This window comes from Cheilinus undulatus, linkage group 3 (genome assembly GCF_018320785.1).
Source record: "Cheilinus undulatus linkage group 3, ASM1832078v1, whole genome shotgun sequence".
NCBI lineage: Eukaryota > Metazoa > Chordata > Actinopteri > Labriformes > Labridae > Cheilinus > Cheilinus undulatus.
This window is the reverse complement of record NC_054867.1, coordinates 18,183,856-18,201,080: the sequence shown is the minus strand read 5'-3', so window position 1 is coordinate 18,201,080 and position 17,225 is coordinate 18,183,856. Positions and strand designations below refer to the sequence as shown.

Genomic DNA, 17,225 nt, shown 5'->3' with positions numbered 1-17,225 from the left:
TGCAGGTTTATGTTCACATTCCTGTGCTGAATATCATAATTCAGTGCTTTGTTAAATATGAGCATGATCTTGTGGACAACTTTATTCCTATTCTATAGATTAAAATGGTGCTAAACTGTGCTGTTCCTACAAGAAGCATCAGTGCTAACAGTTAGCAGTTGTTCATAAGTACAGACAATTGTGGCAGCAAAGCAGTAGTCATTAAGACTAACTTATATTGACTGGGATTGTAGGTGTAATTTAAAAAACTGACAATAAATAGTTGAACCAACTCGTAATTCTCATGCCAACTACAAAGGAATCTAACTTTAAATGTCTTAAATTACATGCATCCCTAGCTGTTAAAGCTTAGGCTGCTGGTCGATTCAGTTCTTTACCGTTTCCTTTATCCACTATTCCTGTGAATTTTCTTTTTGAAAAAGTAGACTACATGTGTTTTCACTGTTGAAAACTAAAATTTCATTGAGTCCCGTTCTCTCTGAACACTGAACCAGATGTATGCCACCTTCATTGAAAGTCAATGACAAACAAACTTGGATATAATAAACAGAACAAACTAAAGCTGTTAAACATCAAGTGTTTGGGGGGAGAACATGCGACAACTACAAAAAAATCTCTTTTTTATTGAAAATGTCTCAGTTAAAACTAACTTTTCTCTGGATCTTCATCTCTAAACTTGAATGAGAATACAATACTACTGCTCATTTTCTTAAAGAGATAAAACCTTTTCAAGGCAAGTAGAAGGCACTGATAAGGGAGTCGTTAAATCTAAATGATGTTGCTGGATTGAACCAACTGGAACCAGTACTCAACTGGAACCTGTTCTCGATTCCTATCCCTACCTGCTAGTGCAAAAATTGTTGGCTGTTTAACACAGCTGTCACAGTCCTTGTGTGGTATTGGTTGAATACAAAATACAGAAAATAAGTGCAACTCTTTTCCAAAAAGAAGTTGGGACACCGTATAAAAACAGAAAGTGATTAATCACAAAACATACCTGCATCAAATTTAACTTAAATTATCACAAAACAGAATGTCAGATATTGAAACAGATACATTTAGTTGTTTTTGTAAAATATTATTCACATCTTGAATTTGATGCCAGCAACATGTTTCAGAAAAGTTGGGACAAGGTCCCATTCTATAGCCTCACCTTTTCTTTGAGAAATGAGTAGACCAGTGTCTTTTTAGAGCAATTGTTTTACCATTACTACTTTATGTTGGATTATTTATTCAGGAGAAAGATCAATCCAGAAGAAATAGTGTATTGTTTTTGCCCTGTGTCCTGTGCCATATGAAGACTATGACTCATCTTACACCTTAAAATGAACACCCAAAGGTATCTTCAATAACCTTTTTCTTACTTCCATGGCAGATTCACCACACCTGCCACTTCACCTGCACACTACATGTTACATTTATCGGCCCATATTGCACATTAGTCTGATATCTGGGGTCTATCCTCCCCAACCTCCCACACCAGGGCGTTGTATGTGAGGTATTTGTGTGATGGATGCTGTGTGGAATCAGAGCACCATCTTGGGAATTGCAAGGTGTGTGTGACCCAGCAATAATGAGGGAGAAGGAGAGTCGAGGGAGAGCAGAGGGGATGGTGCGGGTCAGAGGATGCACTATAGGTACTACTGTGGGGCATCGGTCATTTATTTACCGGCTTTGTGACAGTACACAGATCATTATACTTGAAAGGTATGGAAATACTGATTCCAGCTGTTTTTTTCTTCCTCGCATCTTCCAAACACCTTTTCCTCTCCTGCTGTGGAGGTTTATCGCTAAAAGCCAAAGTCCAGCAGTTTAAGTGGTAGTAATTTCATTGTGGATGTGGTGAAGACAGTGATGAAGTAGCTGCAGACTCTGATCGGATCAGAGCTAGACCCTTACAGGATTAAAGCCTCCTCTCCACAGCCACTTCTATGTTTACTGCTCCATCTATAAACATTGGACAACACATTGCAGCATGTGTGCACATGTTTGTGTCGCTGCTTTGTTAGAGAGAGCGTCTGTTTCTCTGTGTACATGTTGTTTTGCAGGAGCATGTCTGTACAGAAAAATGTGCAGATCTTATGAAAGTTGTTCAAGAAAAAAAAAGCACTCCAGCTTGGATTTATATTCCTGTCATGGCCTGTGTTTGTGTTTTTCCTCTTGTGCAAGCACGAAGCCCAAGAGGAAAGGAGGAGGCTGAGCAGCAGGTGGACGGAGAGCGATAGAAGGAGAGAGCGATGGAGTGAATTCCTTGTAAAGGCAGCTGGGCAATGAGGCAGACAGAAGCTAATTAGAGCAGCAGCCGCCTTTACAACCCCCCAATTAGATCAGTGTGTGTATGCGTGCGTGTGCGGCAAATCCGCTGGCCGTGACACAGTCTGAAAGGTGTGTTTGTTTCTCCCTGAATGTGAGTGTCAGTGTGTGTATCTCCCAGCACGAGCCATCACATGCCTCCTCCTCCTCCTCCTCCTCCTCCATTTGGCTCAAGCACCCAAACAAACCATGGACTAATTACCATCTCTGGAAAGCCACTTCTACTGAACAAGTGTCAATTGGATGACAATTACAAGCTATACTTGAGAAGAGAGGATGCTGGGAGAAGGAGCCGGTTTAATAATAGAAAGATGGTTTATTGTTGTCAGTATATTGATCAGGAGAGAGAGGGAAAGGGTTTGGAGAAAAATGAGAAAAACTGAGAAAAAGGGTGTTTCTGAGAGTGAAATGTAAGAAGAAAGACCTGATTTGACAGAAAACAAAAGGAAATAGTAAAGTTAGTAAGACACCCTTGTTAACACTAGAAAGGCCATGAGAGTTTATTTTGACCGCTAGAATGTTTTACCCTTTTATTGATTTTATGAATGACAATAAAAATATGATTGTTAAAATTACAAAAAAAAAACCTCTCTAATGTCAAAGTGAAAACAGATTTCTATAAAGTAATGTAATTCAAAAAATATGTAATGTAAAATAAGTGATTGCATAAATATTCACCCCCTATAAAATGACTGACTTATTCAACAGAGGTTCAGTCAGTTGATGCCAATTAGTGAAAGGTCTGGAAGGTCCAGTCACTGGTTGATCAGTATTCCTGGCTACTATTATACCATGAAGACAAAAGAACACGCCAAGCAACTTAGAGACCAAACTGGTGCTTTCTGGCCATCAGCCAAGACACTTTTTTTGGCAGTCATCAAACAATGCACATTACAACACATCATCCCCACTGTGAAGCATGGTGGTGGCAGCATTATGCTGTGGGGATGCTTCTCAGCAGCCAGCCCTGGAAGGCTTTTAAAGGTAGGAAGGTAAAATGGATTTGCTGAAATATAGGGAAATCCTAGAGGACAATCTCATTCAGTCTGCAAAAGAACTGAAGCCCATACATTTGCAAAAGAAATTCAATTTCTATCAACACTCTCAGAACAAGAAAATAACAACTGATTGTTTCTGGTTTGATTGTGAAACATTGAATTTGATCCCCTTTTATAGTTAGATGAATAATATCCAAGTATCATAAACAAACTACTTATATAAATTATAATTTAGGGGCGGCATTATGTCCCAATCAGTGGAGTTCTGCAGTGCTTTCATCAGCTTTACCAGTATTTTCACTCTAAACAGCACAGAGCTTTTTGCTCATTTTTTTGTGAACAAGATGCTTCTGCTATTAGTTAACCCAGAAAGAAAAAAAAGTTTGACCACATCATAGAAACATTACAAGCTGAGCTAAAGCAACATGGAAAAAGAAACTTGCTACATCAAAGCGTGTTTTCATTTTTTTATTGTTAATATTATTTTTTAATATTAATAAAATATTTTTTCATGTTTTTATTACTGTTGTATTTATATTATACCAATTAGTTGTTTTTTTAATGAATGTTTGACGTCTTTTTCAACAAACTAAAAAGTTTTAATTTGTAAATTAAGAGGTAAATTTGGTGAATGAAACCAGGATAAAATGCTAGTGACAGTCAAAACAGTGTTTTCTGATGTTTTTCTCTCTATAACATAAAGGTGATGTCTTTTAGTAAGGTCCCCCTGAAAATGTCATTTAAACCAGCCCTTGATCAGCACCACAGAGTGGCACATTAATCCATGAGATTGCATGTGGTATTATCAAGATAGAAATAATCATCTTTTCTTAGTCTTTTGTACAATTAATAAAAATAACATTTTAAGTTGAAATACATACAGTTTTAGGACTAGTCAGGGATCAACAGTGGTGTAATTTTTTATTCAGCAGAGTAATTTGTTATACAAATGTGAAAACAGGCGAAATGGCTGCCATGGTCTTTCTAGTGTTTAAAGAGGCATCTTTGCTCTTCTCTTTGACTCCTCCGCTCCATATTGTGATAATGAAGACAAAGAGCGGTGTGTTCAACTTGCATCCCTCCTTTATAAGCCAATCACTGTTATCTCCTCAGCAGCCCTGGTCTGCATGTCTGCTTATGTGTGGAGGAGTCTATCAATAATATATTGTTCCAGTTTGTGAACGTGTGAGTGTATTTCAGTGTGGTTGTGCAGGCTCCTGTGTGTGAATTAGATAAAGATGTTGTTTCCCGCAGGGTGCTATCTGTGCCTCTCTAATGTAGGGTAAGACTTCATTGGATTAGAAAAGATCGTGACTATGTAGGTGTGGTTGTGTGTATGTGTGTGCACGTAATCCCCTGCTGCTCCTTTATCGCTCAGGGCATAAATACCTGTCGGTGACAATTAGATCGTGATTGATTTTCCAAAGCTCTCTTTGATTGTGCCTATTTCTGTCCCCTTTCACCTGCAAATGACTGCTCTGAGAAGAAGAATGGGACTTGTTCAGTTTTTTTGTTTGGAGGACAGATGTATGAAGGTTATCAAGGGCAACCGTGTTCTCCTGATCACTTTTGACCTTGACTTAAAGCAGCATATAGAAAGGTGACATTCTTTTAGAAGACACAGTGGTGGGTCTGCTGTGTGCTAAAAGAGCGGTAGCCTAGGGATGCACTGATGCATAGGTCTAACATCCTAATCGGCCAGTATTCACCTTTTTAACAACCAGGGGCCAACGGCAAATAATGTGGGCACAAATGGATATCAGCTGCAGGTGTAATGTGAGCTTTTGGACAAACTGGACTGTTTTCAGCAAAATGTTAGCATTGTGGAAGGGTCACATCAAAAGATGCAATGAAAAAACATCAGCATCCATACTGGGAATCAGTTGAAATGTTATTTTAGATATTGGTATATCAGACATCAGTCCTGACTTTTACAATTGATGCATCTCTTAGGGAAGCACTAAAATTATGGATTAAAGTGTATTAAAACAGATTGAAATTGTGTGTTTTATAAATTAGAAAAGATCAGGCCTAATGGGAAATTATCTGTAACCGAGACAATTCAGCAAGCACTAAAATAAATGGACAAAATCTCCTTGCTTGTTTTAGTTCTGGGGACGCACATGAAGGTCTTATTCTTTAACTTTTCTCTGTAGATTAAAAAGTAGATTAAGCTCGAGATCTGATAGATTTTGTAAAAGTAACAATACTTGGAACTAAATGGAGCATATGAAGTGATATTTGCAGTATTTCATGCTTTTGCACTCGTTCAATAAACTGAAATAGCAGGGTAGGCCTAAACTTTAGTGAATACAAGAGTCACCAAAAATGCTTTAAATATCCAGCAAAAATACTCACTTTATATTTGTTTTACATTATCATGTGTGTTTATTTCTTGTATTTGCAGATAAAAAGCCCAGAAGAAGCTGAGGTCCCACTGAAGCACCAGCTGCTGCAGGTTATAGTGAGAGTGCTTCAGTATCGAATGCTGCTCACAGGTAACACTCACACACCTGCTTAAGACACTTTTTACAGCAGGGACATTTCACTCTTTGCTAGATAGTCCATTGTGGAAAGTTTTAGCAATGTTAGATATGCAACACTTCATAAAACTAGTGTCAGCACGTGTATGACAGCAGTAGAAATGTGAGGTTGGCTAGCCTTGGCTTAGGTAACCGTTGTTAGCTTAAGTCACCTGTGAGTTTTCTTTTAAGTTTTCCCTTGTCAGAGTAAGAATTTGTCTTTTGAATGCTCCTCTAAATCTTACTAACATGCTGATAACGAATGATAACAAGCAGGATGTTCGCAGAAGGTGACCAGATTTCTGAAGTGAAAACTGGGGATGTTTCCAGTTCAGCTGACAAAAAAACACTAAATATTGTCATGATGATATACCAAATGGGGACACCTAAAGTTTCATGTACTGTATATTGACAAAAGATTTGCAGGAGGCATCTTACACAGCCTTGCAGCTTTTTCTGGAATAGACTAATAGTGAAACTAAAGAGCCAATAATCAAATAAATTACAACTGTCACTGTTCAACGATAACTCTTCTACTCTTCCTTCTCTTATATCAGTTCATTAAATTTCTGTATTTTTTTACCAAAAAATTCTGGATCCCAAATGTTTTTATTTTACTTTATTTTTATTACAATTTTTCCCTTCAAAGAGCTGACATAGAGCTGCATCAAGTTAATGCTGAAAACCAAACATTTCCTGCTATTGCACCTTCCCACTAAAACATTTAACTGGCAAAACACAAGTTGACTTTTATTTTGAAGGAACATTTGAGTACTTACAGGAAATGTCCATGTTTAGTATTAGCTCATCAAAAAGTGTCCAGACTGTGGACAAAAAAGTAAAGATTTCATGATTTTTCTGACAACAAAACAGTCTGAAATATGTCAGGGGACAGTTTCAATCAGTCTGTAGTGTAACAAAAAGAAGCTCTTCTTTCAAATTTATAGCAAATATTGGGGATATTTCTAGGGACAGCACATGCCGGGTAACCTTGCAAAGCAGATGGCTCTGCCCGTTTCCTTGTTTCTCACTGGCGAATCCATTTTGCAAAGCTCCTGTCTGAACCATTTGGGCCCAGTTAGAAAGTGACAGGACCAATCAGCGACGAGGGGCAGTACTTTCGGGCGCGGCAGAGTCGTGACATAAGCACGTAGCAACAAGAGGCCGGTGCCGATATGGCGGAAGACATTAGCATGGATGCTGCTAAAGAGCCAGTTTTATCAGAACTTGACGACATTTCTTCGTTACAAGAAGAAAGAACAGCAGTGAGTTGTTTTCTTTTCAAAAACGACAACGACGTCACGTGTTTTGTTGCTCTGATTGGCCTGTAAAGATGTGACAGAACGTTCATCCAATCACCCTCCAAGTTTTTTTTTCAAAGGCTCTGCTCTTTCCCAAACTCTGTATATCGAAGGTTTTCCAGATGGATGTGTGACACAAATCCATCTGGCATGTCAGGATACATGCAGGTCTCTTAAAACGGGGAAAGTTGGGGATGTCTGGTCACCCCACATAAAGGCCAGATTAGCAGCTTAGGTTTGCGCTTCAAACTAGTTTCTCTGATTTTGAAAATGTGTACATTCTCACTGGAAACTTTAAAGCCTGTAGTCTCTTTGACCAGCTTCTGGTCATTTGAATGTTTTTTGTTTGTTTGTTTGTTTGTTTTTTGCAGTCTTTTTGGCTGTGATCACTTCACAGCTTTTATCAGAGATGGATAGTCTTCATTGAAATTTGGATTTATGATTAGTTTACACACAACTTTCTACACTGTGGGAAAAAAGACACACTTGACCCCACCATAACCAAATTTTGCAGATTGACCTTCCTCAAACTTCTTTTCCTAAAATTCAGGGAAAGTTTGGATTACATATTAATAAGTTAGATAGTACTGGGTAATTAATATAAAAGCAGAGAAGGGAAAAGGAGATGGTTGAATATACTGCAATAGACCACATCCTACAGGCTCCTCACGGGTTGTAAAGAAAATAAAAAACAAAGAAATCATGATAATAATCACAATAACTAGCGCTGTAAAAAAGTAAATCAGTTTCAGTTAACCAGTCAAAAAATCAAATATTGTGTCAATTCAGAAGCTGACACTGTGCCAAAATTAAAGTTATAGGTCTACTAATCGAGTAATCTCATACCTGTTAGTATGTTGAAATATTTCACTATTTTTCCTTTTTCGTTTGTTTATTTGTTTTATGGATTCAAGAAAAATTGGCATGTAAAGGGTTTATTTTCTATGAGTCACTTAAAACATTTAATGATATCCAAAATTCAAAAACCCGTGGAGGAAGTTTTTAAAAATTAGCAACATTTGGATCTTTGATCATTTTAGGTCTAAAGGAGTAATTCATAAGTTTCACTTGAATTTAAATGGTTACTTGGACTACTACATCATTATGTCTTAACATCTTTTTGTTTGTGCTCCTTTCCTCCAGATTACCTGAACAACCTCTCTCCTGACTCTAAAGAATATGAGGACACACAAGGTAAACGTGCTGAATAAACGCTGTGATATTCAGGCCTTTAGGGGATGTTTTTCCAGTGGCCTAACTTGCACTGACGCTGACACCCTGCAGCTGCTGGTTATGTTTGAGGCCTTAGCTGTTGAGTCACAGTTACTGAGTGTCTTTACTGGATTTGGTTGTGCATAAATCTCGCTCTTTCCCTCTGTTTGTGTTGCAGCTGCCTTGGTGATTGTGTCCGAGGTTGCAGACGAGGCCAACGACAATCTGAAACAAGGGGTGAGTTTACTCTGGATACGCTCCGCGTGTTTAGATCGTCCAGACTGTTTAGCCCCTGTTTTGTTTGACACATTCACTTTGCCCAGCATGTCGTTATTGAGAAACATCTTTATATTCAACTTGGCAATGAAAGAGCAATTTTCAGAAGGAGATCAGGCGTGAAGATGTTAGACAGCCGAGGTTTTCTGTGCATGAATCCCTCTTCTAAATGACGTGCCTCGCTGAAGGAGAGGTCTATCCCTCTTTGGCGCTGGCCTTAGCAGCTTGTTGATTAACGCAAGAGGCGAGGAAAGATGATGTCATCAGTGAGTCCCAGGTGTATGATTACAAAGGGAGCAGTGTAAGGGTGGACAAGACTAACACTCCCCCTCAAACATGGGCTGTTCATGGAGATAATTCATGCACCTCCCCCACTGCTTTCTCCCCTCTCACTGTCAGCATCCTGGCTTTGCTCCTGTTTATCACACTCCCGTTTTCTCTCCTCTGTGTACATGCTCTGACCCACACACACAGGCTGACAGACAGTGGAAACACAGGATCCCTCTATCTCTGCCCCCCCATTCACTTTTCAGTATCTTATCCCTTTCCGCCTCCATCCTTTTCATTCACAAACAAACAGACAGTTTCATCGTCCTGTCTGCTCTTCCGTCCATCACTGGATAATGTCTCTCCCTCTATCCCTCAGGAGAACCTGCTGCGTCTGGTCCACATAGAGTACAGCGTGAAGGGCAAGAGGGACCTCCTGAAGCCCGGAAGGGTGAGCAACATATGGACAGTTTTACTGTTTCACAATCAAAACACTGATTTTAAGGCCTTCATGAGCTCAGACAGTGCTTTATTTTAGCAGTGTGATCGCTTAACATGCATTTCTTATACTTTTCTTTGTGTGGGTTTCTTTTGACAGATGTTTGTCAAAGAGGGAACACTAATGAAGGTCTCCAGGAAAAGCAGGCAGCCCAGACACCTGTTTCTGGTAAGGTTTCTATTTCCTTTCCCCCCTGTATTCTAACTTGCAGATTCAATATTACAACCCCAATTCCAAGAAAGTTGGGTTGCTGTGTAAAATGTAAATAGAAACATAATGCAGTAGTTTGCAAATCTAATAAACTTATATTTTATTCATAATAGAGCATAACCAATATATAAGTACAATATGAAAACTTAGCTAGATGAGCTTTTTGCAGCTAATTAGATAAATTGACAACAGTTCAGGAACATGACTGGGTATAAAAGGAGCACTTTAGAGAGGCTGAGTCTCTCAGAAGTGAAGATGGGCAGAGGCTCACCAATATGTACATTGTAGAGCAATTTCAAAAAATGTCCCTCAGTGTAAAGTCTGAAGACGTTGAATATCCCACCATCTAAAGTACATAATATTAAAGATTCAGAGAATCTGGGGAAATCTCTGTTAGCAACTGAAGAGGCTGAGGGCAATATTAGATGCTTGTGATGGTCAGACCCTCAGGCAGCACTGCATAAAAACCTAGCATGATTCTGTACTGGAAATCCCTACATGGGCCTGGGAATGTCTCCAGAAAACATTGTCCATCAACACAGCTGGTCGTACCATCCACAAATGCAAGTTAAAACTGTTTCATACAAAGAAGAAGCCATATGCAAACATGATCCAGAAATGGATGGGTGTGTTTCTGCTGTGTCCTGTAGAGTTGAGTATCAGAATGCAGTACCATGTTGGTACTGGTACCAACACATCTGATGGGACTTGAATACAACGTTTATCTCATGCGCAGTGCCAGTTCGCTTCACATGTTTTGCTTAAGCCTCTTACATAAAAAGATGACACCCATTTCCTTACCTCACCCTATGCTCTATTGCCTTGGTTCCCAACCTTGGGTCCGGGACTCCCATAGGGGGCACCAGAGATCTGGTGGCTGGAGGTTGTTAAAATGAGATTTGAACAAAAATCATCATATAACACTTATAAATGATTCATATGATGGTTGTTGGGCAGATGAATTTGTGTTTAGGGCTACTTTGTTTAGATTTACACAAAAAAATAATTAAAATTTATTTTAAATTTGGCCACAAAATTTAACTTTTTTTTTTTGTCAGCCAATGGGGGGGGGGGCTTGGGTTTTCTTAGATACAAGTAGGGGGGGCTCAAAGGAAAAATGGTTGGGAACCACTTCTCTATTTGCATTTTTTAAAGATATTTCTCTGAAATATTTACAATACTGAGACAACTTTTATTAACATTACTCATTGACTTTTAATCCTTTCCTTCCCTCAAAAGTATTTATTCAGGCGTGTTTAGGCACTGGAATTGTTTAAAAAGTATTGAATTTGTACTGGTATCAGGAAAAAAAAGAATAACCAATAACCACCTTGTTACCAGTGCACAGTTCTAAAGCCTGCACCTCTGATGGTATGGGGTTGCATTAGTGCCTATGGCATCAGCAGCTTACACTTCTGACAAGGCACTATCAATGCTGAAATGTATAGACAGGATTTAGAGCAACATGCTTCCTTCCAGAAATATCTCCTTCAGGGAAGGCCCTACATATTTCAGCAAGACAATACTAAACCACATTCTGCATCCATTACAACAGTGAGGCTTTTCCAGATTTGGGAACGTACTGTTGTTCTTTGGCTTTGTGACCTGAAAAGAGATCCTTTAAACTATTTTGCTAACTTTCCATGATTGCTTTTAACTAAATGGGGAAGTGCCTCATATTGTTTTTTGCCTGGGGTCTTTAAATTACTAAAACCGCCCTTGAGTATGGCCTTATAAAGAAAGATAAATTTTGTACCCCTCTGTTGTATAAGGAAGACCAGCCAACTTTGTCATATAAGACATATTGGTGTGGCTGAAACCCAAACTAGAATGGCCAGATGGTACTCTGAATATATTTTTTGAAATGCCTAAAACATTTAATAAGCTGAGCACAAAAAAAAACTGTTATTAAAGCAGGTACATTTTGTCTGACCCAAGTCTGTCTTTTGTTCTGCATGATTGTCTACAGTAGTTAGGCCCGGCTCTTCTCTGAAATTAAAAAAAAAAAAAAAAAGTCAACTAGCACCTCTGAATTTTACTTATTAACACCTTTTTAATTAATTTATGGTAAAATGACAATGTGTGGTGTTATCAGTGGTAGAGTGCCAGCCTGTTTCTTGGCCTGGAGGGCTGACTTCCTGGAGTCTGTAATTTTCTGCCAAGCTTAACTAGACACAAAGCAATAGTAGTTGTTTTTCTCTCTTCCCAGCCTTTTAAGCATGCAAACCGCCTGCTGGCTCTGCTCCGACTCTGAAATCCATGGAGATATGAGAGTGGTTTTTATTTTCTCATCTCACTCCAAACAACAAAGCATTGAACTGTGTGTCAAAACAAAAATTTTAACTTTTATAGGTTAAACACAGCTCAGTCCAACTCTATATTGAACCTCTGCATGGTTTATTTTAAGTAAATATTTAAAGAAATGGGCTTCTGAGTGTGAAACTGAAAAAATAAAATGTTTGCATCCTTTTAAGCCCAATTACATTAAATTCAGCTAAAGTTAGTCACACTTGAATTAAAGGTTTTGTGGTTTCGGATGATGAATCAGTATTCCTGGCTACCATTACACCATTAGAGACAATAGAACACTGCAAGAAACCCAGAGGAAAGGTTATTGAAAAGTATAAGTCAGGAGATGGGTGCAAAAACATTTCCAAGGTAGTTAAAATCACCTTGAGTTCAGTAAAATCTATATTAAAGAAATGGAAGGAGTATGGCACATGTAAATCTGCCTAGATCAGGCCGCCCTCACAAACTGAGCGACCGTGCAAGGAGTAGACTAGTGAGAGAGACCACCATGACACCTATGACTACTCTAGAGGAACAAGCTTCACTAGCTGAGATGGGAGAGACTCTGCATACAACAACTGTTGCCTGAGTTCTTCACCAGTTAAAGCTTTATGGGAGGGTGGCAAAGAGAGTCACTGTTGAAGAAAAATCAGATTAAATCTGGACTAGAGAAATGGCACGTGGGAGACTCCATGGTCATGTGGAAGAAAGTTCTTCTGTCTGATGAGACCAAAATGGTGCTTTTTGGCCATCAGGCAAGACACTATGTTTGGTGGACACTACCACAAACACACCATCCCCACTGTGAAACACAGTGGTGGAAGCATCATGCTGTGGGGATGCTTCTCAGCAGTCAGCCTTGGAAGGCTTGTAAAGGCAGAGGATAAAATAAATGTGGCAAAAAAAATCCTGGAGGACGTTCTTATTCAGTCTACATAGTAATTGGCATTACATTGTAGAAATCTGTTTTCACTTTGACATTGTTTTTTGTCATTTAAAAAAAAAAAAATACCAATTTTTATATTGACCTTAATTATTTTTTTTTTAATCAATTAAAGGGTAGAACATTCAAGGGGAAATACATTTATAGGCACTGTATACCAGTTTATCATTACTACATGACATGCAATAATTCATCAGAAAACACCTGCCATATGATTGAAAATACTGCAAAAACACCGTTAGCATTGTCTGCATAAATATTTGGGAATGTTGGGCGGAGGTCAGTCAGTCTGTGAGGTAGGTGAGGTTTGGAGGGGTTGGGGCACGAGGCCAAGGCTGTTAGACCTCCACTCTGCACCACACCCATCCAGAGAGGGCCTCCCTTGCTGTTCTTCTCCTCTCCTCCTCTCCGCTCTCAGCGCTTGTTTTCCAGGGCCTCACTTCCTTACAGGATGTTTGGTGTGGGTCACTGGATGCTGGCTTCCTGTGTATTGGGAGGGGACTGACAGCAAAGTGAAGGCCAGACACCCTGTAGAATGCAGGGAGGAGGAGGAGGAGGTGGCGGTGCTACACAAACACATGATGTGAAATAGAGAAGCACACTCTATTGTTCCATGTGCAGGCTGTGCTGTCTCATGTTATGAATTATGCTACAGCTACATATCCACAGGAGGTGTTTTTATGATTCTGGCTTATACTGTTTGATCCAAATAGAAAGACTTCAATTTATTTATCTTTATTTTTCTCTGTTCCATTGATCGCCCTGGCCTACCAAACAAGATTAGAGTTGAGCGATTGCTGAAAGGGGCTGCTGGTTGATATTTGTAGGCTATTAGGGCTCTGTGGCCGTCCGCTCCCTTGAAGTCATTGGCTTTAGTGGGTCAGGTGTTATTTATGGGCTTTTAAGGATGGAGAATCCAAACAACAGTGAAGATGAAAGCCATCACTCACCTCAGTGACAGAGAGAAGCTGCAACTGTGCCAAAAGCCTCAGAGAAGAAAGAGAGGGGAATGAGTGAGAGAGGGATTAGAAGAAGGATGAGAAAAAGAGGAAGGCTATTGAAGTGTTGATGTCAAAGATGCAAAGGAGTTAAGATGGATGTCATCTGGGAAAGTCATTTGTGAAATGTTCTGCTTGAAACTTGGAAGGAATCTTCCTGTAAATGAGAAGCGCAGGGTGGAGTAGACGGACTGTAGTGGCTCTAACCCAGAGGTCGCAGCCTTGGCTAACATGCTCTGTTTTGTCTCCAGCCAGTGAGCTTGTTACTGTGACTGTTTGTGTTTATGTTGTTGTTGTGGTGAAGGTGGCGGTTCCACCCTGCCGTGGTTCTCAGTGCTGTGAAGTGCTGTGAGTGCAGATGGGAGGCTCGGAGAACGGGGCAGGGTGGAGAATTCCTGGATGCTGCCTTTACGGCCCCAGCGGATGTTTAGAGCACACATTTGGTGTGACCAATGATGTCACCTCTTTTGTCTGGGAAAATATGAAATACCTTTTGCAACACAATGGACTCTCAGTTTGTTCACAGGACCACAATACTTCTGGTCTGACAGGCAAATAAACACTTTTAATGCCTTCTTTTTGTTGTGTGCATACATGGGAATTTAGTGTTTACAGCCTGTACAGTCATGTGTGAACGCTGGGGAAGGAAATGAAATATATGTATTTTGGCCAGGAAGTTGCTCTCAAGAAAGAAAGAAAGAATGAGCAAGGAGGGGTTTTCTGCAAATTTAGTTTCTAAAGGAAATACCACCACCTTGTGGCCACAAGGGCAAATTAATTCTAGAAAGCAACAAATGGATTTGTGATATGACTTATGTATTATTTAATTCTTTTGTAGATCATGACAAAACAAGTAAAAACTACATTTATTTTTCTGTTTTTCTCTTTTTCCCATGTTTTGAATAGATGAACGATATAATGCTATATACATACCCCCAGCAGGACGGTAAATACAGGCTCAAGAACACGCTGTCTCTGTCTGGAATGAAGGTAAACTTATCCTTTTCCTTCCCTACAGTCTCACTTAATCCCCAGTGCAATCCCATATATATGTTATTGATCTGTGATGTTTTATCCCTCAAACAGGTGAGCAAACCTCTCCTTGACAATGTGCTGAACTGTCTAAGGATTGAAGTGTCTGACATCACAATCACACTCTCAGCCAGGTGAGCCTCCAGAAGTGTAACCTGACACCTTTTTCTCCAGAAAAAGGTCCTTAACTCTTTTAGGTCTAACAGGTGTGATGCTTTACTCTTCTTCTCTGCAGCTCGGTTGGAGAAAGGGAGGACTGGTTCCACACTCTGAGTCGAGCCATAGCAGACCACGCTGCAGGTCTCTGTACATTCGGTGGACCCTGCAGTGAAGTAAGAACAGTTAAGATGGGACTTTTTGGAGCATTTCTCCTGAAAACAGTTCTGTTTGATTGTCCCCAGATGCTCTGGTCATGCCCATGCAAACATAATTGACATTTGTTTAAAAAGCTGAGCATCCTTCCTGTTCATTTCCACAGGCCCGTGAGAAGCTGTGGATGGCTTTGGGTGAAGCCGCTCCAGTGCTGGTGCCAGTTTCTCATGTGATGATGTGCATGAACTGTACCTCTGACTTTAGCCTCACGCTGAGACGACACCACTGCAACGCATGTGGCAAGGTCAGTCAATCAGGCAAATTTTTATTGGTATAACATCAATTCATAACCAACGTTATCTAAAGACACTTTACAAGTTGGGCAGGTCTAGACCATACTCTATGTTATTTATTAACAGTGTTGAGGTAGTTACTCAAAAAAGTAATACATTACTATTATTTGTTACTTTCTAAAAAAGTTGCTTGTTGCTGCTTGCTTATGTCACAACTCCGCCGCGCCTGAAAGTACTGCCCCTCGTCGCTGATTGGTCCTGCCACTTTGTATGGTTATTGTCACCTGGGATCTTCTATAACTTAACTGCAAATTAAAAATACAGTGCTACCCTCACCTATCCCTACAATTGTGTAATATAGTTTAATGGCACTATTTCATGAAGTAAAAGGCATAAGGATACATGAGTGATGTCAGCAAAAGAAGTGATGTTACAAGATGGACTTAGTGTTTATGTACTCATTTAAGAAGTTCTAAGTTTTAAGAAGTTTTAAGAAGATTTGAGTTTAGTTTTAAGTTTAAGTTTTAAGAAGTACTCATGTAAGAAGTTCATCAACAGTATGTCTGTCATTAAGTCCAGGAGTGTTAATAAAGTCAACAAGAGATAGTCACTGCCTCCTGATAGATCACACTACAATTACCACAAACCCTTCTAATAAGGACATACAATCTCTCCTTTCTTGAATGCTAAAAGGTAGGTGTCGGCATCATGTGGTTGTCTTGGGCCTTACTCGAGCTCTTGGGAGCTTCTTATGTTATTATGCTGCCTTTTCAGATGTTTTGATACAAAGTTCAGGACAGTGGAGCATTGTTTCAGGTCTGGGCATAGTTTACACGTCACTGTCACATTCTTGGCCCTTTGAAAACAGATCCAAAGCAGTGTTCATATCTCCATGCATCAAGAGATGTGCTTATTTGAGCCGCTCTGCCATTTCCCTCTTCCTCCTTCATGTACTCGAGCTAATATGTCAGTCACCTGTGATTGTTGCATGAGCATGCATTAAAGGGACACTTAAATTGTTTACTCCTTGCCTCGGTAACGCGTAACATTATACCACGTTACTCTGGTAAACACTATAAACACTGTTTATAAAGATCCAACATCCATCCACCATTAGCCCAGCACTAAGCATCATTCAGCAAAGTCACAGGGGCAAAAAAGCTTCTTTTTGATGGGCAGTAACCATGAGTACAACCACGCTCATGTTGAATAGGGATAGAGAGAAATACAGAAAAAAGAGAGAGGAATGCAGAAAGAGAGAATGAAGTGCATGTAGTATGGCCACACATAGATCACATATGGTCCATAGGATCTGGAAAAACTTTTACTGCTTTTTTGTGATCATTTTCACTATGCTTTTAGAGAACTTTACAATTCAGTCAGTATTCATCTTGTACAGCCAGAGTTAAAGCTTTATTACGGAGACCTATATTTATCACTAGAATTATTCATAAAAGAGTTATAAAGTTGGTCTTTAAACTACTAAGATGCTTTAATTTTTGATGCACATTCTGTGAAAATGTTTAATGTTGTTACTAACAGAATTTTTATCATTAATCATATTTGTGTTCTGTTCATCTGTACAGGTTGTGTGCCGTGCTTGTTCTAGGAACAGATACCCACTAAAGTACCTCAAAGACAGGGTAGCCAAAGTATGTGACCACTGCTATGCCGAGCTCAGGAAAAGAGGTGAATCTCAGTTTTCTGTTAGAGGATTACAGTGATAATAGAAGTAGTCTTGTGTTTTTCGTCTTTAATTT

The 17,225-nt window shown here is 39.5% G+C and overlaps 1 protein-coding gene across 3 annotated transcripts in view; it reads left to right on the top strand.

Annotated features, from left to right (window-relative positions):
* The window catches only part of LOC121506549 (FYVE, RhoGEF and PH domain-containing protein 5-like), a 57,962-nt gene that overhangs the window by 33,992 nt on the left and 6,745 nt on the right, over positions 1-17,225 (top strand). For 2 of the 3 annotated variants that reach the window (XM_041782389.1, XM_041782387.1), the window contains exons 8-17: positions 5,719-5,809; positions 8,278-8,328; positions 8,525-8,583; positions 9,269-9,340; positions 9,488-9,556; positions 14,735-14,818; positions 14,915-14,994; positions 15,096-15,201; positions 15,339-15,476; positions 17,052-17,154. In XM_041782389.1, the coding sequence (XP_041638323.1) occupies positions 5,719-5,809; positions 8,278-8,328; positions 8,525-8,583; positions 9,269-9,340; positions 9,488-9,556; positions 14,735-14,818; positions 14,915-14,994; positions 15,096-15,201; positions 15,339-15,476; positions 17,052-17,154 (853 nt within the window). The remainder of the gene's footprint in view (positions 1-5,718; positions 5,810-8,277; positions 8,329-8,524; positions 8,584-9,268; positions 9,341-9,487; positions 9,557-14,734; positions 14,819-14,914; positions 14,995-15,095; positions 15,202-15,338; positions 15,477-17,051; positions 17,155-17,225) is intronic. The other variant, XM_041782388.1, reaches the window with a different exon arrangement.